The sequence below is a fragment of the Protopterus annectens genome, chromosome 9.part0 (genome assembly GCF_019279795.1).
Source record: "Protopterus annectens isolate FY-2018-M chromosome 9.part0, PAN1.0, whole genome shotgun sequence".
In the NCBI taxonomy this organism is placed as follows: domain Eukaryota; kingdom Metazoa; phylum Chordata; order Ceratodontiformes; family Protopteridae; genus Protopterus; species Protopterus annectens.
The window spans coordinates 478,465,310-478,489,746 of NC_056743.1; the positions used below are offsets into that span (position 1 = coordinate 478,465,310).

At 43.5% G+C, this 24,437-nt stretch overlaps 1 protein-coding gene across 1 annotated transcript in view; it reads left to right on the forward strand.

Annotated features, from left to right (window-relative positions):
- The window catches only part of NFU1 (NFU1 iron-sulfur cluster scaffold), a gene marked incomplete in the record, with an annotated part of 508,295 nt that overhangs the window by 234,229 nt on the left and 249,629 nt on the right, over nucleotides 1-24,437 (forward strand). The window contains 1 exon segment of the mRNA XM_044083026.1: nucleotides 8,147-8,213. Within this exon segment, the coding sequence (XP_043938961.1) occupies nucleotides 8,147-8,213 (67 nt within the window).

Below are 24,437 nucleotides of genomic sequence, written 5' to 3' on the forward strand. Positions count from 1 at the left end.
AGAGCGTACTCTACTAGATAAATGGCTGTTAAGTCTAGCTTTTCTTCAGGAACCTCCATTGAAGACATCTGTGCTGCAGCCACTTGGTCAAAGATTCCTACCCTTGTTACACATTGTAAAGTGGATATGGTCTCCAGAAGCAGATCTTCCTTTGGTTCAACAGTGCTCTGGCATGTCCTTTTGTAAGGGCCTTCCAAGAGTTGCGGACTCTGACCCACGTGTGAGGATGAATGAAAAGGACATCAGATTTAGAAGTTATGTACTTACCGTAATCTGGCATCAGTGTTGTCCATTTTCATTCTTCCTCACCTTCCCCAGCCCAGACACTCGTAGAAGGATCCATAAATGTTATAGGAACCATCATGTTCCTGGTTTGACCGTCATCTATCATTTGTTTCTATCAGTTTTTATGATTCAATGAGCAGTAGGGCAACAAACTTGATCTGAGGAGTTGGGGATGGAATAGAGCATTAATGGTAGAGGGAAGAGCTTGAGACTTTGATTTGAAGTCTTATAGATGAGGCCAAGTCGGCATGGTATAGCCTGTGGTTCTATTAAGTGCTGTCTGGTTTTGTCTTATCTTTATAACTCTCTCAGCGGGGAAAACACTTGAATGGTTTCAGAAAACATTTTTTTCAAGCCATTTCTCTTTATGTGCTAGAGATGTGAGAACAAGGCACAAACCTGTTTACAAGAAAAAAAATGCCTTAAAATATTCAATTTTCTTTTTCATTTACTTGCTTTCTATTAAAAATTTGTATCTAGATTAAGCTAATGGCCTTAAACCAGTCATTCCCCTATGTAAGAATGAGAAAAAGCAGACTAATACTTCTGTCATGCTGCTTTAACCAGATCCTTTATTTTTTTTTTTTACATTGCAAGTGCCTACATTTCTTAAAACTGAACAGGGAGAAAGAAGCAAAAAGAAAAATAGGAGCCTCTATTTACATTTGTATCCCATTATATTTAAAAAAAAAAAAAAAAAAAAAAAAACTGGAAATTTTTACTTTATAATGTGCAAAGAAAATCGTGCACCATTTAAATAATACTGTTAAGAAAAAACTTTGTTTTATTTACACTTAACTCTCTCCCTCCTTTTCTTCCCCCCTTCTGAGTATTTTTCCGAACATTTAATTACATGAACTAGGGCATATGCTTTAGAGTCCCTTACAAGTTTAGCTAATTCCAAGAAAGTCCAGTATTTCCAGATTATTTTCTATTCCTGTTCATCTCTTCTCCCAAACCCTGTTTCTTCTTCATTTCCAACATATTTGCAATACTTCTAGTCAACTCTTGTGCTTTTTTCCCCCTTTCAAGCATTTTCTGGAAAAGGTTTCACTGGCATAGTATCTCAGTGGTCTTTATTACCAGAAGAACAAGAAGTAGGATATCCTTCTGTTTCGCAGCTCGCTTTTTGTTGGACAGACTTTTGTATTTCTTCCTTAGCATGTACTTCTTCAAAAAATGATTTTGTTTCTGCAGGGAAAAATATTTTGAAGATAGCTGGGTACATCAGTTTGAATATCACTTCTGCTTCTCGACATTCTCTGAACAATGGGATAAATTTGCTCCTCATCTTGCTGGTGTACAGTGAGTAGTCATTCTCCACAAACACTCTGCTGTCTCCCACTTTTAAGTATTTTGAACTTCTGCCATAGTTTTGTCAGAATCAGCCTTTTCTGCTTGTAAGATTGTATCTTTACTATTAAAGGTGTAGGTTGTTTTCTTATGGCTAGGTTCGTAGCATACACACGATGTGCCCTTTCAATTAACAATTTCTGTTGTGACGTACCAGTTCAGTTGCTTATTTGTGCTTTCATAAAATTAATACAGTCTGTTCCTTCCAACTTCTCGGTACATGAGAAAATCTCAGGTTTTCCCTATGTGCTCTGTCCTCTAATTCTTTTATTTTTGAAACCTCTCTTCTTGTGCAGTATTGTATTCAGCCAGCCTTTTCTTCTTTGCAACCTCTGAGTTTTGCAGTTTTATCACCTTATCTGGGTATCTGTTTAAAGCTTCTTCCATTTTTTCCAGCTTTTTATTGTTTTATTTGATATACTGCATCAGTGTTTCGCTTATTTTAGCCAGGTCTGTGTGCAGTTGCCTTATACTTTTCTCTGTTACTGGAAGTCATCTCTGGAGCTTGCACTGCTTTTTGATGAACAGCTAATGTACCTTTTCCAGTCAGTGGTTTTTTTTTTTTTTTTTTTTTTTTTTCTTTTTGCTGCTTTTTGTAGCTGTTTTTCCTTCAGGTCTTCTATATTTCTTTTTGCCTGACATTTAGGGAGTACACGTACTAGATGGTTGTTGAAATTTACTCAGAAATCTAGGTCTACTGGCTTTCTGTGCTAAGTTTGTTTTCACATTGGGAGAGCTAGAATTAAGCTGTTACTCTATGTGCAGCCATCGCAGAAGTCCCCTGAAATAAACTGGTTTGATGGTTCAGGTAGTTCCCAATATTTCTTGACACTCTTGTGTTGCATAGTTACATGCAGTTAGCAGAGAAAATGTGTGAGAGAGAGCACTTTTTAGATTTGGTTGCAGTCAATTTTATGAATTTATTTGACGGTATTAAGGTATGCAAGCCATAAGCGACTTCTGATGATTGTAGCATAAAGTTCTATTTAATGAAAAAAGTCAAAATTTATAGTAGTCCTGTAAAAAAAATACAATTACAGTAAACTTGATTTCACCCGGATAAGAGAGGATTTATGTTTGAAGGCCTTGAGATAACAGAGGCAGCTTATAAAAAAGAATGCAAACATAGCAGATTGACAATATCAGTTACCAATATATTGAGATTGCCCCTGAATGTCTTAGGAGTGCATCAATAATTCACTCAAAAATCTAGCAAGGTACTTCCATGGGCCAGGCAAAATTCCAGCTATCATGCTAACTAATCTTAAAACATAATTGGGTCGGTTTTGTTTTTCACTTTAACATTTTACTTTTGGTCAGGGATTCTTGGGGGGGGATAATGTATTACAGTGGGGAATCTGGTGTTATAGATCAGTTAGTTTAGTACATATTCTTGGAAATTTTTGCGAATGATAGTATCAAGGCACAGTGTGAAAGATGGAATAGACTTTGGCCACCCTGGCTGTATAAAATGTCATTCCACATTAGTAAACACAGTGGAATTGTATAACCAGGTAACCTTGGAAATGGACATTAGGCTAAAATGCAGAACAGTATAACTGGATTTAGTGAAATCTTTTGACTCCCTGCCTTTGTGAAACAGTACATCATTTTTTGGTTAAATATCAATTTAGTAACTCCTTAATACAGTGGATAATGTTCTGGTTAACAGGATTTAATCAAGCCATTGTCACCCAGTTGACAACCTGCTTTTAGTTCCTTGGGGAATTCCTTAAGGCCCATGTTGTTAGCAAAGACCAGATTAAATATTTCTAAAAATGAGTCTTGCTAGTTTATTTAAATATGTCAACGGAAAGGTTGGATTTATTTCAAGTAAAATTTGCTTTGACATAAGTAGTTAATTACCTCTCTGAAATTTAGAGATGATCATCTAAAATATACATCAGCTTTAGCATAGATCAATGCAAAGTTTATTATTGAAACACATGCACTTAAAACAGTATTGCAGTATAAAGACTTAGGGAATCACAGTAGCAGACAGATTCTCCTTTTCCCAACATTTAGTTATTGTAATTAATAGAGCTGTGAAGCAAGTAAGTTTGTTGTTCAGAAATATCTCTACAAGGGAACTGGTCTGTATGACCAGTATTAAGTTTTGTCCGAACAATTCTGAAATTCAGTAGGCCTTTTTGCATTTGCATTAAAGGGCAAATAAATCATTTAGAGTTTGTCCAAAAAAGGTTTACCAAGAGTATAAAATTATTGGTGTTTGAATTGTCTTGTGAAGAAAGGTATAAGAACCTAGATCTTTATTCTTTTCGCTATATATTCTGTTGAGGTATTCTGATTTTGGCTTACAAGGCACTAATGAATGAAGAGGGTGAGGATTCCATTAAATTTGCAGTTGCTTAAATCAAATAAAAAGCATAGACATAACTTGATATACTGCATTGAAAGTTTCAAGACAAATGTGAGAAAGGTGTTTTTCTCAGTGTACTCATATTATTTGGAATAAACTGCCTTTATTTATCCACCTTTTTAGAATCTTTACAGATTTGTAAGTAGTTGGATAACTGGGTAAATACCAGTGTTTATAATTCTGTATTTACTCCATCGGTGTTCCTACACAGCCCTGGGCCTGAACAGTGTAACTAGACTTATAAGGTCTCGTATGGCATTAGAAGTGGAAGATTTTTACAGCCTTGGGTGTTGGGCAGTCTGGTGGCATTCAGGGTTTGTAGCCGAGAAGTTCTTAGTTTGTTTTTATTACTCTTGGGCAGTAGAATATTGTTGGGATTGTTGTGTTAGTCTTATCTATTCCTGAGTGCCCCCTAGTGCATAGCTATGTGTTGATGTAATCCCTTGATTTGTGAAAAGCTTGGGTATCAACTGCTGGCATGCTGCTACCTCTCTGCTCTGTACAAGTCGCTTTTTTACTCAAAAGTGAGTGTAAGAAGAAGGAACATCACATTCAGCTGTTTTTCCCTGCAACTCTAGCTGGCTGTATTTTCCTTTGCTCTGTCCAGTGTTGTCATCATGTTAGGCCTTTTTACGTGGCTTGCTTAAAAGTCAACTCTTTAGTTTCCTCAAAATCAGACTGTTGGCACCTCCTTTTAGAAAAGGCCACATGTAACCAGTATTCTTTAATGTCATGTGCTCTTTACCTTGTTCTTTTCTTTCATGAACTGGCTGCAGAGATCCCTCTTTTTTTCTTGTTTTTAATACTTCTGTATTTTGACTCATTAGGAATATCATTGGGGTTTTCTTCCCTCTGTATATACTGCCCCCCCTTTTTCTTGCCTGCTTTATGTGGCTCACCCTCTGTCTGAGTGACTAAACACCATTTCCTCACTTTTTCTCTTTTCTAGGTTGCTGTTACTGTGCAACAGATTTGTCTTTGGTTTCCCTTTTTTGCATAAATAAGGGAAGACTCTAGGCAGTGGGTATTTTTATTTGAGAATTTTGCCTTACACTGGCAGAAAGGGGGTTTAGAACTGTGACTGTGTTACTGTTTCTTCTCTTAAAGTGTTTTTTCTTCTCTCTGTATCCTTAGCCAAATATTTGTAGATTTTTGTTGCTTTCTAACACTGTACTACACCATGAACTTTGTTCCATTCATACAGCGATAACTTTCTGCTAGTTTCCAGAAAGCTGACATGGATTTTATCACAGGGGTAGAATGCCGAGCTTTGTACGTTTCAGTGCATAGCTATCTTTTTTGCTAGTATAACAAAACTTTCATCAAAGTTAGTATCAGTTTCACGTACCCACTTTCTTAAAACATTGTTATTGTCTGTGTAAACTTGTCAATGATTAAAATATCTACAGTATTATTTTTAGCATATTGAACCATAGGATCAAACTGCAAATTAATTATATGCTTTAAGTCACACAATTTGTTTTAATTTATTTGAATGTATTTGTTTCTAGGAAAGTCTGACTGGACCATGCAAGACCCCTTTAAAGTGGAAGCCAGTGGAGAAAATCTCCAAAAAGTACATTTAAAAATGCACACAGATTTTCCAAAGTACTGTAGCAGTGACAAAAAAAAATAATAGCCCATCAAGTTGAGTACATACGTAATATTTACAGTTGTGGAAATAGATCAGCAGTATATACATTTGTCATAATAAACAGTATTTACAAGTTCTAATAAAATAACATCTCTGTTACACAAACTCCAAGTGAGACCTAGTTGAAACAGGAAACTATATTAACAAAATAAAAACCTTAGAATGGTGACAAGGTAGCATCATATCTAGAGAGTTACTGACCCAGATTGTGTTGCATACACATCATTTGAAAAACTGGCAGTAAAGTGGCATCATACCTAAAGAGCTAATGCACCATTTAGTGTTGCTTACACATCATTATTTGGACAATGTTAGACGGAGTTACAGGCTAGGCAGCTTATTTCAACAGTAGAGTGAGTGAGTGAGCGAGGGATTTTTCTCATATTGGTTGAATTTCTGGCTTAGCCAGAGAAGGAGGAGCAGTGACACATAGAATGCCATCAAACATTGTGATAGTGTTATGTTGTTATGAGAAAGTCTAGCTGTGGAACTTTTGAACTTGTTTCTCTTGTGAATCCAAGCCGTGGCAAATAATGCCTTTTAAACCTTTTTCATAGTGCCGATATCCAGTTACTTTGTGATCATGAAGGTTTTCAGTGAGTCTCTGGTCATCTGCGCTGAAATGTTTCTAACCCATTTGGCTTAGTTCCATCCCTTCTGTTGGGTGTAGTCCCAAAGATGACGAGATGCGCATCTAAGTCCTCCTCCCTGGTGAGTCAATTAATAGTGGATTGTTTGTGGCATAGCCATCAATTCTTCCGGTGCCGCCATCCCTTTTGACTGCAGCAGCAATGGGCTGCAGTTATTGCTTTACTGTTGTCATCTAGCAAACTGAGTAGCTCAAGCATGCAGGTGCTCTCGACAAAGGGGAGAAAAACTCCCAGCACTCACCACAGGGAAATCTGTCACCTTAGGGAAAATTATAGTCAAACAGGAGGCTTTCTGTATGTTTGCAGTGATAGGGACAGTCTTGGCAAAAGGTATGCCAAAAGTGTCTACTGCAGTCTGCCATTGTGGAACGTAGAAGACTTGAGTCTTAAAAAATAGTGCTGCTTATTTTAGAAAGGGACCTAAAAATTAAGTTATTGCTGGGTTACAGTCTCTCAGTCTGTCCCCCCCCCCCTGCCAGCTTCTTACTGGTATCTTCCTCCAGTTTGTCAGAGCCACTGCTACAGGCATTGGATTCCTCTTCACAAAAGAGAACAAAGTAAACCCGTACATTCCAACTTAAAACACCAATGTTCTTTTACAAGTTCTGTGTATACTTTTTAAATCCGTGTGTGATATGTATGTATGTACATACACAAACTTTTGGGTCAGTTGTACATTATTTGTGAAGATCCACTGTGCTGTGTTGCAGTAGTGTTTGTGTGTGTTGTATTGTGTATGTAATGTGTATACACGTGTGTGCGCCTAATCGCTGTTGCACTTTCCTGAAGCAGGTAATAGTCTTCTGCTTGGTTTAATTGTGTAAAGGATCGCTTCCTGACTATGACTTTGGTGACTGAGGTTTGACTAGCAGCCCCAACACTTAAGGAACTGGGCAGAAATGAGTGAGAGTTTTGCCTGCTCATCTTTCCCAGGGTTGAGGGTGTGTACTGTGTAGAGCAGAGTCCTACTAGAGAATGGGGAAGCTGACTGCTTGTGACTCAGGTTGGGGGGGGGGTGCATATGTTTTAGAAGGAATACCATTGGCAGAAGTGAGGGGGGACATGCTCTGTAGTCATCCCATTCCATGCCCTTTCCCTGTGCCTCACTAAGGGGCATGCATTAGGAAGGGGCAAACTAAAAACAGAAAATCTTGACCCACCCTGATGGCTGTCTGAATGATGGCTTCACCTAAACAACCTTTGCCTCAGTGATGGAGAACAGATGGGAAGGTTGGCCATGGAGATGGTGGAGGGGGTGGAGTGGAAAAAAAAAATACTGCTTGTACTATCCACCCAATCCCCTGCAGTGAGGTCACGTTACTGAAAAAAAAAATGTTGACATTTTTTAAACTTCTTTATTCTGATTCATTCCTGTATGACACATTTAATGCTAGAGTTTTGATCTGATAGATTTGGCAGTCAGATTAAGCATCTGAAGAACTTCACCTGTTTAGAATTTCAGATTTGGCTTAAAAATGTTATTAGTAGTGTTGTCAATGCCAGACATGCTGATCCTCTCATGGTTTTTGTTTGTAACTAATAGTCTTCTGCCTTAGGTCTGGCTCTTTCCCTTAATGAATTTCAGAAAGTGGTCTGAATGTAATAACTTCTTTTATTGTTCGTCTGTTAGTTTTACTCTTGGATTGCTAGAAAGTCTGACATGGTCACATTTTTTTATTTTTGTATTTTTGGCCTGCCAGCTGTCCAACAGACTTCTTTTTTTTCTGTACTGATTTGTATCAAATTTGACACTGCGAAGGGTTGCATCTCTGTTCCTTAACAGACACTAATATCTACCTATTTTGCATAATCTTTGTTGTGCAGGCAGCTGTTTCGAATTGAAGGGGTTAAAAGTGTTTTCTTTGGACCAGATTTTATCACCATTACAAAGGTATGTAATATGGATTTCTTAAAGTTAAACCTTAGTAATTTGTACATTGCACTGTTCTTGTTCACTGGAATGTATTTACAGTGGTCTACTTCTAATGAATGAAAACCCACTTACCTGACTTAAGACTGAGACGACTTTACTGATACTGCATTTGAACGAACTCTTGGATCACTGGTAAGGAACTCTGGGTAAGTAACCACTTGGTCACCATGGTGAACCTTGCCCCTTTACCTACTGCAGTGCAGTCTCGGAGTTTGTATATTTAGTTGGGAAGGTGTGTGGCTTCAACCTCCCACATAGGGGGGGGGGCGGGGGGCAAAGCCCCCCACATGGGTGGGTTTAATTTGCTTCATTTTTTATTTTGTGGGTTTTGTTCATTAGAAGTAGACCCATACACACAGTGGCTTTTTTCTATAATTATTTTGAACTGTTCTGGTATTGCTTGCATTTCTGTATTTTGTTTGTGAAATATTTTGTGTTTCACCCAGGCTGAGCCTGAAATTGGTCAGTATTGATCAGTGCAGTAATGGGGTAAACAAATATAAAGCACCACACTGTAGCAATATAAAAATGAACTGCAAAGGGTGCTGATTGGTTATGTACTACCCTGGCAGAGATAACCCAAATGTGATGACTGAAACAGTGAATACACTTGAACATCTACATTTATGGTAAGTGTACACAACTGTACTTTTTCTTTACTTTGAGTCCTTACCACATAATTCTGTTTTCCATTCTCTTCTACCTTTTTCATTTCTGCTACTCTTGTTTTGCCTTCTTAATACCTTCATCGTTTGTTTTCTTTTCCATCTCACCACTATTTTTCAGGGTTGTGCCTGCGTCCTGCTTTTGTATTTTCTCCATAATTTCCCCCCAGGAAACACATTTTATTTTCTGGCTCACTCCGCATCACCATTTCTTTAAGTAAATCGTTCTGCAACCCTCCTGACTGGAGGGTTGTAATTATACATTCAGCATTTACCGACTTACCTCCATCAAACAGATTTCTGTGAAAACTTTCCTTAGAATTCTCCAGTCTCGATATTGGCTTTCTCCTCTGTTTCTCTCACCATTCCCTTCTCTCCATCTGCCTCCCTGTTTCTCTGAGCTGCCTCTGCACCTGGAAGTGAAACAGGAAGTGCTCATGCAAAATGGGTCCTACTTGCAACAACGATGTGTAGGGATAGATCTACAATGCATTGGCCAAATTCCTTTTAGTAATATAAATACATCTTTGGGTCTCCCTTGAAAAGTGACGCACTAGCTTAAAGGGACTAACCTGATAAACAGAGGATAAATTAAAATAAAAATATTTCTTGGTAACATCCTCTTACTGCTCCAGAGAATCCCATATGATAATGAAAGTTGGTGTTTGTCATGGCTTGCTGCAGGTAGCCACTGCATGGAACTATCCTTATACCCCATGGTGATATGCTGATGTTCTTCATGTTTCATTGTTGCAGTCCTCACATATGGGTTATCCAGTTCCCGGTAGCCCTCAGTCGGCCCGAATACCAGAGTCCTTGGTATATGATGTCAGCTGCCGCCGGTTGTAAAACTGATGTTAGAACGTCAGGTATAAAGGGAGGCAGCCAATGCCATTTCCTCAGTCTTTCTTGCCATGGAACCTGAAGCAGATGCAAATCGCACTAGTGCCGGTCGGCCATTTAGCTTTTTTTTGCTTTCCAACTACCAAGTTGAAGACGCCTTCAGATAAGTACCCCATTGGGGGATCCTCTTTTCTTGCTTTAACTAATGTCAGATAAAGTTAATAACTGTCTTGCCTGTGGAAAACAGATTCTGCACTGTGATTTCCATTCCTATTGTATAACTTGTTTGGGCCTTGAGCACGATGTCCCTAACTGCGATCTCTGTGCTTCCTTTAACCCGCGTACCATATGCCGTAGAGGTAAGATTTTGTATAAGCATTTTGGAGTCCGACCTAAGTTCATCGGTATGGCGTCTTTTGGTCTCCTGACTTCGGATATACCTAGGAAATGCAAAGACAAGGACCGTGACAGGTCTAGGGTTAAATCTGCTGACGACGCACTGGTGAAATTGGTAGTCAGCACAGCGGTAGTCAGTGAGGTGCTTTTGCAGCCCTGCAGTCTGCAGATTTTCAGCCACAAGCCTCTGCAGAGAACTTTATGGAGTCCTCCATGCCGCAGGCTGCTGTTTCATCTTCAGACCCTCTGCCTGTCGCCGCCTCAGATGGGTCCAGAGCCACTTTGCAGGCACCAGCCTCTAATGCCTTTTTTTCGACATGAGACCAGAACCAGACCAACTACCTTAGTTCAGACTTCTGCAGATGTCCTTCAAGGATGCATCTGCAGTCCTTACATATGGGTTGTCCTGCCTCAGGCAGCCCTTCGGTCGGCCGGATTCCAAAGTCTGGGTCCGGCGTCAGCTGATGTCGCCCTTTTCCCCGACGTCAGAGCGCCTGGGGTATAAAAGCGTCAGCCGTCGCCATCTTCCTCAGTCTTTCTTGCCGCGCGGTGCCCGAAGCAGAAGCAGTTCGCAAGTGCCGGTCGGCCAGCTCCTGTGATTTCAGCTACCGAAGTCTTCAAAAAAGCTAAGTACCCCGTTGGGGACTCTTTCTTGCCTCAGCCGATGTCAGATCAAACGGTTAAAGTTAATAATTGATGTTATGTGATCCTATCTCGCCTACATTCTGTACTGATGGGCTCGGAGCCGATCCCTCGGCTCCGACTCGGCACGCTTATGCTATAGAGCGAGGCCTCTTATTGGTTGAGCTATCTTTATCCCAGGATGCACCACCACTAATCCCCCAGATCTTGTTTACCGCTTACAAGCTTAGACGTGGTCTCAACTTGGCTGGGCTAAGTACTATTTATTTAGGCTTTTTCCTGTCAGAAATTTGCTTGCTTTAAACCCAAAAGCTGTTTTAACAGCTATTGTTGTCTTACGAGTGTGTATTGATCAGTTTTGTTGAAGAAATTCGTGTTTTTTTCGTCAGGGAAGGTTTCCCATTTTAGTTAGAGGGGCCTTCCCCTGTTGCTTTCCTATTACTGTTTCTTTGTGGGTCAAGTGCCCGTTTAAGTTAGAGGGTCTTGACTCTCTCTCTCTTTCTGTGTGGTTTGGTCACTGTATTGTTAAAAAAAAACAAAAAAAAACAAAAACAAACTTTTTATATTGTTGTTCTTGAACTATTTAGTTTGTTGTATTTCTCTTTATACTGGTACTGTTTTTCGTAAGTAATATGTCCAAAGAGCATAGACCCTCCGGGTTTAAAAAGTGCACGAGGTGTGGTTATAAAATGTCCATAACGGACGACCACTCCTCGTGCGTCTATTGCTTAGGCGCCAAGCACCTACAAGAATCTTGTAGCGTGTATCACGCCTTTTCATCTAGAGTCCTCCAGGAGAGGAAAAACAAATTAATCCTCAAGGGGTTAATTAAGCCATCCTTCGAGGAGGCTTTATCTTCCTCTCCTTCTCCTTCAAAAAAGAAGAAAGCGTCGGCTCCGACCAGTCAGTCGGAACCGACTGCTAAAAAATCTAAGCAGACTTCTCCATCGGCTCCACGGACTTCGGAGCCGAGGGCGGAACTGTCTGCCTCGATGCTTCCAGCCTCGACCCCTCTGGTTTCGGAGACGAGGACTGGGGCATCGAGAGGCGGGTCACCTTCATCGGCTCCACTGATCTTGGAGCCGATAAGGGTTACTGGCTCAGACTGTTCCCCCTCGGAGCCGAAGTCCTTATCGGCACCGAGGGAAATTGCCTTGAGATCTCCCTCGGAGCCGATAGTGGTAGAGTCCTTTCGGAGCCGGTCCCCAGAGTCCTTTGGAGCCAATGGAGAAATCGGTTCGGGCCCGATCGGTATCCTCCAGATCATCCAAGATGTCTGATTCGTACATCGACAGGGTGCTCCTAAGACTCTTCCAGTCTCCGGTGTTCCAAAAGCTAGTTTCGGCTCCAACCCATTCGGCTTCGGAGCCGATGGTCCACTTCCCTACTATGGTTCCTCCTCCAACAGCCTCGGCGCCGTTGGAGCCGGTGCTGGTGGAACCGGTGGAGGTTTTAGGGTCGGGCCCGACCCTTGCTCCAACTCCGGCTCTTGGGTCAGAGTTCAGTACACGGACTTCTTCCGTCGGCCCTGGGGGGGGAGGCTTCGGGATTGATGTTTTCGGTCCCAAGTCTCCTTCTTGGTGAGTCGGCGGCGGGAGTGCCATCCACTGTCGTGGCCACGGAGGTGGGACCCTCCCAGGACTCTGGTGGTCCCGCCTTCAGGGCTATGAGGAGTGCGTTAGCCAAATCTTCCTTGGCTACCTCCACGGTCTCCCCAGCTCCTTCCCTGCATACCGAGACTGGGTCTTTGGCAGTCCCCCTGTCCATAGACAGCGGAGCCCCGGGGCCTGAGGTTACCCCCACTGGGGTTTCTCCCCCTCCTGGAGGTCCTTCTGAAGCCTCTTCGGAAGAACCCCCCAGGAAGAGATCGTGCAAGAGGAAGCACGTTGACTCCCCTGATGAGTCTCTTACATCAGACACTGATCTCGATGATGCAGAGGGGGTCCCCCAAGTCGTCCTCGGATGATGTCTCCTTTGCAGACATCCTGGAAGCCCTAAAACAACGAGGCGGCTGGCAGTCCAAACCTCCTTCTGCTGATGAGTCTGTGTTCCTGAAGGCCTTCGGGGCTCAGCCCTCTGCCTCCTGGGTGTCTCCGCCCTTCGATGAGCTCTTGGATTTGATCTGTCGAAGGGCGTGGGAACACCCAGACTCTGTGGAACCGGTGCCTGCTCGTCCGAATAAGTTCCTCTCGGCACCCCCTGAAAAAGAGTTTCTAACTAAAGGTGTGGCTGTAGATGCTTTGGTGGTGGCATCTGCTACCCAGCAAGATGTAGCAGAGGCTTCGACGTCTGTCCATCCTCCTAATAAGGAATCTAGGAGCATGGATCGGTACGGAAAGCGCACCCTGAGTTCAGCGGCCTTTACATTAAGGTCCTTGAACTACCTTACGCATTTTACTAGATTTCAGAAGGATCTGATTAAAGAGCTATCCGATACCCTCTTGGGTAACCTGCCTGAGGAGCTGGCCCAGACGGTTGGCTCTCAGCTGGCTACAATGTCGTCCATCTCAAACTCGTCCATGAGGCTCATTTCTTATGCAGCCGAATGGGCGAGTAGAGCGGCGGGTACAGGCATTGCTCTACGGAGACAAGCCTGGCTCCACCTGTGTCATTTCGCGGAGGCCTTTAAGTCTTCCTTTGCCGACGCCCCCTTTGATGGGTCCTCCCTGTTTGGACCCAAGGTAAAGGACACACTGACCCGCTGTGAACAGGAGGGTAAGACTCTGACTGCCGTAGGGGCACGATTTTCCACTCCCTTTCGGCCTTATCCCAAAGAGAAGCCTTACCCCTCTCAGCAGGAGGATTCCCCTTCCAGAGGCAGGGGAGGGGGAAATTCTTCCGGAAGGCGCCGTCCCAGAGGCGGCAGAGGCCCTCGCAACACTGGAGACCGCGAGTCCTTTCGTGGCTCTTCAGCCTTTCACAGTCCCTGAGGGATTGCCCGACTGTGCAGCTCCGGAGCCAGTCGGGGGTCGTTTCTCGAAGCACCTAAAAGCCTGGAAGGTATCACTCAGGACCGATGGGTGCTTCGAATTATCGCCGGAGGTTACACCATCCCATTCTCTCATTCCCCCCCTCAGTCCAAAAAAATCCCGGACCCGCCACCCAGTCAACGGGAAACTGCAGCCTCAGAAGTTTCAAAGCTGCTGCAAAAAGGAGTCATCCAACCGGTCCCCGCAGACCAGATCGGATTAGGGACTTACTCAAGATTCTTTTTGGTGCCAAAAAAGACCGGGGACTTGAGGCCCATTTTGGACCTCAGCATCCTAAACCGTTCAGTCAGAAAGTCCAAGTTCCGAATGGTCACACTACAAACCATTCTCCCATTGCTGGAGAAGGGTGTTTGGATGTACTCCATAGATCTCAAGGACGCTTATTACCATATCATGGTACATCAAGCGTCCAGGAGACATCTGCGCTTCAACCTAGGAGGCAGTCATTTTCAGTTCCGTGCGCTGCCCTTTGGTCTCACCACAGCCCCCAGGGTGTTCACTAAGTGTTTGGCAGTCGTGACTGCTCACCTGAGAAGTCTAGGATTCCAGGTGTTTCCGTATCTAGACGACTGGCTCCTAACTGCCACCTCCAAGCATCTACTACTGCAGAGCCTTCAAGCCACTATATCACTGGGCAGTTCCCTTGGAATCACCTTCAATTGGCCAAAGTCTGTGTTGCTGCCATCTCAGCGAATAAGATTCATAGGGGTAGAGAGAGACTCAAACCGAATGCGGGTCTATCTACCTACAGACAGAATACAAACCATTCAGACTCAAGTTCGAGCCTTACTTCCCAGGTCCAAAGCTCCAGCCAGGATGGTCCTGCAGCTATTGGGATCCATGTCCGCCACAGTTCTTCTAGTCCCCTTGGCAAGGTTGCACATGAGAATTCTCCAGTGGCTTCTTTCAGCTCAGTGGTCCTTTCAGGAACTCCCTCTCAGTCACCTCATATGGATCACGGAATCTTGCAAACGGGACCTTCGCTGGTGGCTAGTGCCCTCCAATTTGGATCAGGGACGACCCTTTGTTCTACCTCCTCCTGCGGCCACTTTGACCACGGACGCCTCCCAGATGGGGTGGGGGGGGCATTCCCTGGGCAGGTCAGTCCAAGGCAAATGGCACCCGGAAGAGACCCTACTTATTTATTTATTATTTTATTTATTTTATTTTATTTTATTTTATTTTACATTTGTTGACCGGGCTAGTCCAGCTGGATACATATCCCTTTTCAGTAGAGGCCCGGGGAGAAAAGCTCCAGCATAATAGCAATACATGATGAGAGCAAGTTACATTTACAATATAAGAATAGGAAATAACATAGACTTAATATAAGCACAAGTAGCAAAGCAACAGGTTAAACAAACTAGTTGTATAGGATAAACACAGTGAAAATAATGGTCTAGGTAACTAACTTATCAGGGCAAATTATGAGTACAGGAGATTTGATAAGTTAGTCAGGTTCTGTGCATGGGCATAGCCATTGTAGCTTAAGATGGTTTTTGAGGTTGTTTTTGAACTGTTTATGTGAGGTCATGAGTCTAAGGGTGTTTGGCAGGGAGTTCCAGGGCTTTCCAATGGAGTTGGCATACAGGGCATCACCACCCGAGTTCTTAGCTTTAGTTGTTAAGATCTGGACATTATTAGCTGATCTAAGGGAGTTAAGGTTGGAGTAGGGGGTCAAAATACTACACAGTGAGGGAGTTCTGTCAGTATGGTGGATTATTTTAAAGGCTTCGGTGAGTTGGTTAAGTTTGAGAAGATTGGGTAGTTCCAACCAACCGAGTTTCCTAAGGTTAAGGCAGTGGTGGGTGCGATAAGGGGAACCTGTTATGAATCTAGCAATATGGTTATAAGCAAGAGAGAGCATGTTAAGTTCACGTTTATTGAGGAAGGAAAAAACTGGGGATGCATATAGTAGTGTGGAGAGGAGATGCGTGCGGGCAATAGTTAGTTTGGTCGAGGGGGTTAAGAAGTTTTTTATTCTGTACATGGATCCAAGTTTTTTGTTAACCGATTTAATGGTTTGGGTAATGTGGATGTCAAATTTTAGCTTATAGTCAATGGTAACACCTAGTAATTTGGTACTGGTAACAGGGGCTATGATGGTTCCGTTGATGGATTTAATATGAAAAGGTGTAATGTTAGTATTTGTGAGTTCATTACCAAGGGGTGTATTGGCATTGGGGAAAAATAGCAGTAATTTAGTTTTTGTTGGATTGAGTAGGAGTTTCAAGTCAGTGAACCATTTCTCAACTAAAGTAAAACAGAGTTGAGTAGTTGTTTGGAGTTTTGAAAGGGAGACATCGGAGCAGATCAGGGTGGAGTCATCAGCATATTGTATGCAGGTGGATTTGGGGATGACTGAGTGAAGGTTGTTTATGAAGATGGAAAAGAGAAGAGGACCAAGTATGGAGCCCTGAGGAACACTGATGGTGTTTGAGAGCAGGTCTGATAGTTTGTCTTGCCACAGGACAGCTTGTTGCCTACCAGTGAGGTACGCCTTAAACCAGCTTAGTGCAGGGGTGCTAAGATGTAGGCTTTCTAGGGTATTAAGTAGGAGTTGGTGATTGACCATATCGAACGCTTTCGATAGGTCAAGAAAGAGGGCGGAGGATATTAGTTTGTTGTTACGATTGTTATTAATGGAGTCTATAAAGGAAAGGAGGGCGGTGGTTGTACTGTGGTGGGGGCGGAAGCCATGTTGGGAGTTAGATAAGAGACGATTAAGGGTTAAGTAGTGAAGGAGTTGTTTCTGAACACATCTTTCCATAATTTTCGCTATTGGGGACAGGATTGCTATTGGTCTGTAGTTGGATGTTTCAGTGGAGGTACCTCCTTTATGAAGAGGGATGATATAAGAAATCTTCCAAGAAGAGGGGATGGTGGCTTCAGTAATAGTTCTATTGATCAGGATGGATATAGGGTAGGCGATGGCTTCGGATGCTATTTGTAAGTATTCCGCTGGGAGGTGATCAGCCGCCAGGGTGGTTGGTTTAAGTTTTTTTAAGAGGGAACAAATATAGGAGGAAGAGACAGGGTTTAGGTTAAAGGAGGTGTGGGCAGCTTCATGAGGTTGAGAGGTAGGTGGGGCAGTGGAGGTTAGTTGGCTAGCAAGAGATTGGATAGTATCGGTGAAGGAGTTAAAGGTGTTGGCTACTGCCTCCGCATCTTTCCCGATGTGCTTCTCAGGGGTTGGGGTAGTAGTTTTACCTGGGTGAAGGAGGTTGTTAAATCCTGCCCAGAACTTCTTTGGATTGTTCTGGTGTTTATTCTGGAGGTGGCAGAAGTATTGTTTTTTGTCCTGGGTAGTGGCTGTTTTGGTAGTGTTTCTTAGCTGTTGAAATTTAATGCGATCTTGGGGGGTTTTAGTGGCTCTCCATTTGTCCCAGGCCTGGTCTCTGAGTTTCATTTTGGTTTCTCTAGTTAACCAAGGTGCTATACGTATTTTGGATCTGATTAGTCTGTTTGGGGCATGTGTTTCTATTATCCTAAGGAATGTATCGTTGAAGTGGGAAACACTCTCTTCTAGGGGTAGAGATTTTAAAATGGACCAGTTGCAGGATTTTAGGTCTGCAAGGAATAATTGTGGGACAAAGTTCTTTTTGTTTCTAATTAGTCTATATAAGGGGGGGTTGGTAGTTGGGCATTTATGTTTAATAATATAGGTAATTAGGTGGTCACTGAGGTCACTGAGGTCACTGTTGATATGATACTTCATATCAACATCCTAGAAATGAGGGCAGTACTTCTGTCCCTTCAAGCCCTTCACGATTATCTCCCTCAGGGCATAATTGCTGTTCACTCAGACAACATGTCAGTTGTCTGGTACCTGAACAAACAGGGAGGGACCAGATCCTATCCTCTTTGCAGAGAAGCCATGAGAGTTTGGGAATGGGCAGTCTCGACCAAACGCTTTCTAGTGGCTACTCACATACCGGGCAAGTCCAATGTGATAGCCGACAGATTGAGCAGAACCATCCTCTCTCCCCACGAATGGTCTCTGAATATGACAGTCGCAAGTCAGATTTTCAGCAAATGGGGAGTTCCGTGTTGCGACCTCTTCGCGACTCCTCTGAATGCGAAGTGCAAAGATTTCTTCTCTCTAACCCCGGCTCCGGGGAAGAGCCCCATGGACGCACTAGTCCATCCTTGGCCCACCGGCTTGCTTTATGCCTTCCCTCCAGTACCTCTCCTTCCCAGGGTGATTCAAAAGGCATCTCTTTTGGGGAGCAAACTGATCTTAATTGCTCCTTACTGGCCTCGTCAAGTATGGTTTCCTTACCTTCGGAAATATGCTCTGGAAGGTCCATGGTTCCTGGATCAGATCCCAGATCTTTTGGTTCATCAGTCGGGACTATTCCACCAGTCCCTGCACACCTTAAAATTGACTGCTTGGCTCCTCCTCTTCCGACTATAGTCAGGAGTCATACATTGGATCCAGAGGTTGTACACATATTATCTTCGGCCCATAAGTCTGCTACAAAGAAACTCTATTCTAGCAAATGGAAAAGATTTGCTATTTGGGCTCAACTCCGGCCTGGACCCCATCTCTATTCCCGTGGCAGAAGTACTAAAATTTTTAACTTCTCTTTTCAATCAAGGCTCTTCAGTCTCTACCATCAAGGTCCAATTGGCAGCGATTTCCAATTTTCACGAATCCATAAACCCACCTTTAATGAGCAACAGATTGTGTAAGACCTTCTTGAAAGGTGCTGCTCTATTAAGACCTCCGATTTCTCATCCTGCACCTCCATGGGATCTCGATATAGTGTTACGCGCCTTGACTTCCTTCCCCTTTGAACCGGCGGCTACATGTGATCTAAAGTTTCTATCATGGAAATCAGCTTTTCTGGTGGCAGTTACTTCTGCCAGAAGAGTTTCAGAGCTTCAAGCTTTGTCAGTAAAACCCCCGTACTTGGTTTTCCACAAAGACAGGGTATCTCTCAGGCCAAATCCTTCCTTTGTCCCTAAAGTTTGTTCCAGTTTCTGCTTACAACAATCGTTAGAACTTCCAGTCTTTTTTCCAAAATATTCTAACAAAGCGGAATTCATATTCCACACACTAGATGTTCACAGGCAATTGCGTTTTTATTTAGACAGGACCAAACAAACAAGGAAAACAGATCAGTTGTTTGTATCCTTTGCAGACAATAAATTGGGCAAACCTGTCACAAAGGTCACTATTGCCAAATGGATTAGGGACTGTATTACTCAGGCCTATTCTTATTCTAACAAAGAGCTTACCACCTCTGTCAAAGCTCATTCTACAAGGGCTATGGCTACTTCGATAGCATTTCATTCCAAGCTTGCCATTAGTGACATTTGTGCTGCAGCTACATGGTCTTCCCCGCACACTTTCATTTCCCACTACAAATTGGATGTGGCATCTAGAGGACGAGCTTCCTTTGGTTCCACAGTGCTCAGGAGTGTTTTCCAATGAGCCACCCAGGATTTAGGTGCTAGGGACGCTGTCCCATCAGTACAGAATGTAGGCGAGATAGGATCACATAACATCTTTTAGTTATGTACTTACCATAACTTTAGATGTTTGGGATCCATCTCGCCTACATTCCTAATAACCCACCCTCCTTCCCCCTTCCTTGGAGATCAGAGGATATCAGAAGGTCCGAATCCTGTTGTTTCATCTTGAAACATCTAACAATGTTATATAAACAAGTTGTGCATGTGTGCATGTGTGCATGAATGCGGACAAACAAGATCTGGGGGATTAGTGGTGGTGCATCCTGGGATAAAGATAGCTCAGCCAATAAGAGGCCTCGCTCTATAGCATAAGCGTGCTGAGTCGGAGCCGAGGGATTGGCTCCGAGCCCATCAGTACAGAATGTAGGCGAGATGGATCCCAAACATCTAAAGTTATGGTAAGTACATAACTAAAAGTTTATCTTGTGGGAAACAAATACCTCATAAGGATTTCCACTCTTACTGCTTACCCTGCCTAGGCCCAGACCACGACGTCTCGGCCTGTTCTGCCTGTGCTTCCTTCAATAAACGCACTCTTAGGCGTTGGGCAGAGTTTGCAGAGGAATTTTTTGGGGAAAATTTCAGTTATATCATGCCGTCGGAGCTTCCGACGGCTCATTTACCCAAAAAACGTAAGGATAAGGACTGACACACGCGGTCCGCGGTTTCGGCCGACTCCACGCCTAGGCCTACCGCGAGTGTTTCGGTCTCTACTGAAGCTGAATCTCTACCGCTTCAGACCGACTACACCGCACAACCAGTAACTTCGGTACCGGAGGCCATCGCTGAATCGGTCATAGAATTTCCATCTGAAACCGGTGCTCAGGAATTTTCCGACACCGTTTCTGTTGATAAAACTACATCAGCACATGGGGCAGCCAGGCCTCCTGTATCAATGTCCATTAAGGCCTTTACACGGGCTAATGCTGCTAAACAGCCAAAATCTCTCCCTCCCAAGGCTATACCTCAGGGAACCACTACCGGTTCACAAATTTTAAGTTTGGCTGAAGACCTTATTTCCTTAATCAGGGGCTCTCAACCACATCCAGACAGGGGCTCTCAACCACCTCCAGGCAAAAGGCCCAGGGTTGAGCAGACAGATTCCCAGTCTTCTGATGAGGCCTCAGATGACTCTGTCCTTTCAGACTACATGGAGGAGGCCCTTCCGGCCTACGAGGATTCTGATGCAGAGGAATCTATTCCCTCAGCCTCCCCCCTTGAAGAGATTTCCTTTGGGGAGACTTTTCACTCCATGAGAGAGCATTTTAAATGGCAAGGCCAGGAATTCTCTGATTCCAGGAAGAGGTTAAGGACTTTCTTACATTTACCTCAGCATAGACCTTTGGCTATTCCTCCTGTTTTAAATGTTATAGAAGATGTGTACTCTGAGTCTAGTATTTCCCCTGACTCCCTTCCTCCGGCTCCTGTCAAACCTGACAGGTACTACAGGGTCCCGGACTCACATCTATACCTTTACAAGGGCCACTCTGCTGACCCAGAAACTATTTCCCAGGGCCCTAAAGGGGTTACAACCACCACTGCTAAGAATCCACTTCCTTCTGAAAGGGAATCCAGGGCTTTAGAGAGATGGGGTAAAAAAGTGTATACTTCTTCCACACTTTCTATGAGAGCATTAAATTGTCAGTTCCATATGATACAGTATCAAGAGTATCTGTTAGATGAATTGCATAAAAAACTAACTCGCCTAAACCCCTAGACCGCAAGGCGCTTCAGGATCTGTTGCATAACTCTCAGCAGGTTAGCAACCATTTCTTACAGTGTGGTTATGATGCATTGGAAGCTTCATGTAGGTCAGCAATGACAGGTGCAGTCATACGTAGACATGCTTGGCTGAAGGAACAAACTCTGCCAGATCATGTTAAAGCAAAGCTTCTGGATGCACCACTGGAAAAACAAAAGTTATTTGGTTCCACGGCTCAAGAGGTCTTAAAGAAATTTGAGGAAAAGGCTAAATCAGTACAAACAGTCAAAGATTTTCTCCAGGTCCAACCACCAAGATTCAGCAGAAATTGGCCTTCTAAGAATTGGTCCTTTCCAGACACAGACATATTTCAAAGAGGCAAAAACAGGCGTGCCAGAGGTAGGGGGCAAGCTCGAGGCTCCTACAGAGGATGTCAGTGGCAGCCTCCTAACCAGAGAGGTAGTGCAGGACCTACAACTACTGCACAAGGACAGACTCAATGACTTGACTTTGACTCCGCCAACCAGGGCTCAATTGGAAGCACCTTTGGGCGGAAAGCTATCTTTATTCTCAGAAAATTGGCACAGTATTACAAGGGACAAATGGATACTGCAAATAATAGACAAAGGATACAGATTCCATTTTCATACATTACCAAAAAGACAAGGCATGCCAAACCTGCCACCAAATCAAAGGGCAGAGGCTTTCAAGCAAATTTCCAAATTATTACAAATGAAGGCAATAGAGAAGGTTCCTTACACAGAACAAGGCCAAGGATTTTATTCCAGACTATTCCTTGTTCCAATAAAAGAAAAGCAATGGAGGCCTATTCTGGACTTGTCCGCACTGAATACTTATCTCATCGTGCCAAAATTCAAAATGCTGACCTTACAGCAACTCCTTCCCATGCTGGGCAAGGGGTCCTGGCTTGTAACTCTAGACCTCAAGGAGGCATACCTGCATGTCCCTATCAGACAAAGTTGCAGAAGACACCTCAGATTTCTTGCAGGTTCAGAGCATTATCCATTCTCAGCATTGCCCTTTGGCTTATCTACTGCGCCCAGAGTATTCACGAAATGCTTGGCATCAGTTATTGCACATTGCAGACTTCAGTGGATTAAAATATACCCATAAGACAAGGCGATATCCTGGACAACCAGAAAAGTTTATTGCTCACACAGTTAACAACGAAACAGTAAAAATAAAAAACAGATTCAAATCCACAAATTAAACGAAAATACTGAGCGCTTTCACCCGCTCGACTACCTGCGGGTTTCTTCAGAGTACTCCAATGGTATCTAAGGAGTCTATGGTCTCAACACAGTCACAGCCTAGAAACTTTGATCCCCCTCATTCCATGCCTTCAAAAGGAATTTATGTGGTGGGCACAAGCAAGCCAGTCAAACATGCGCCTGCCTTTCAGCAAGCCACATATCAGCCAAACCATTACAACAGACGCCTCAGATCATGGATGGGGAGCGCACATGAAGGACAGATGGATTCAAGGGCAATGGTCACAAAAGGAATTGTGCCTGCACATCAACCAAAAGGAAATGCTGGCAGTGATACATTCAATCGAGGCCTTCGAACATTTCCTGCATCAAGGTCACCTGCTAATAAAGACAGACAATACCACAGTTATGTGGTACATAAACAAGCAAGGAGGTACCCATTCCTACCCTCTTTGCAGGCTGGCAATGAATCTTTGGGAACTTTCCCTAAAACTCAATATAGAGCTGCATTTCCAGTTCGTACCAGGAAAGGACAATGTACTGGCGGACAGCCTAAGCAGAAACACCATGGATCCACACGAATGGATGTTGCATCCAGACATTTTTCTTCGGATAGTACAATTATGGGGAAGGCCGGACATAGATCTTTTTGCCTCCCCCAACAACCATCACCTGAAGAAATTCTGCACAAGGACATACCATCCTCAAGCATGGAAAGTGGACGCCCTCTCCTTCAGCTGGAATGCTCTAACAGTATATGCATTCCCACCTCTTCCGTTAATGACCAAGGTCTTACTGAAGATCAGGACAGAGCAACCAAAAGTGATTCTGATAGCTCCGGACTGGCCAAGACAACACTGGTACCCACTGTTAAAGAGCATGTCACGCACGAAACCGTGGCCTCTACCACAATGGCCACTTCTTCTGACACAGCACAATTACAAAACTCTGCACTCCAGCCTAAAAACCTTGCAGCTGACAGCCTGGAAAATACCTTGACTACTCGCCAGGATAAACTATCCAAGAGGGTAAGGGATATCATCATGGAAGCTTGGCGGCCTTCCACAAGAAAGGCATATTCAGCAAAATGGAAAAGATTTCGAACCTGGAGCACCGCAAAGGGTCAGGATCCGACAGTGATGAGCATTCCACATATCCTTGAATACTTGGCTGAAATGCTCCATAATGGCCTTTCTTATTTATCCATAAAAATTCATGCTGCAGCTATTTCAGCAGAGTACAACACTGATCCACCTGTATTTTCTCATCCTCTGCTAAGGCAGTTTCTAAGAAGGATAAAAAACATCAACCCTCCAAGGACACCACCAGTGCCTTCATGGGACCTTAACTTCATGTTGGAAAAATTAACTCTACTTCCCTTTGAACCAGCAGCATCTTCAGAATTACAATTCCTGTCTTGGAAGACTGCCTTCCTTCTGACCATAACCTCAGCAAGAAGAGTATCTGAGTTACAGGCCCTCATGGCAGTACAACCATTTCTAATTTTCCATCAGGACAGAGTCTCTTTGAGGACCAATCCTTCATTCATGCCAAAGGTGGTATCCAGGGTCTCACTGAACCAAGCTATCCACCTGCCTACTTTCTTTCTAAATCCACAAAATAAAGGAGAGAAACTTCTGCATACCCTGGACATTCACAGACAGTTGCGCTACTACTTGGACAGAACTAACACTTACAGAAAAACTGACCAACTGTTTGTAGCATATGCTGCTGGTGTACAAGGAAAAGCAATTTCCAAACAAACAATTTCAAAATGGATAGGAAATTGCATTCGATTCTGTTACTCTTTTCATGGAAAAGCTGTGCCAGCTAACATCAGACCTCATTCCACCAGAGCAACAGCCACCTCCACAGCCTTTTTAAGAGGGGTGGCTACAAAGGACATTTTAGAAGCTGCTACATGGAGCTCTGTGCATACATTTTCCAAGCATTACAACTTGCCTTTATATTCCAGATCCAGAGCAGGCTTTGCTACTGCAGTCCTGCAGGGCATGTTAGGTACACCATCTTTTTCTTAGGTCCTACCACCCCCAGCTTGGCTATGGTATTCTACCCATATGTAAGGACTGCAGATGCATCCTTGAAGGACATAGTACAGTTTTGTACCTACCATAAAATGTAGATGTCCGATAGGTATGCATCTGCAGTCAGGTTTTCCCTCCCTCCTACCCCTCTGTGGTATCCTTTGGGTTCCTATCCCTCATTTTAGC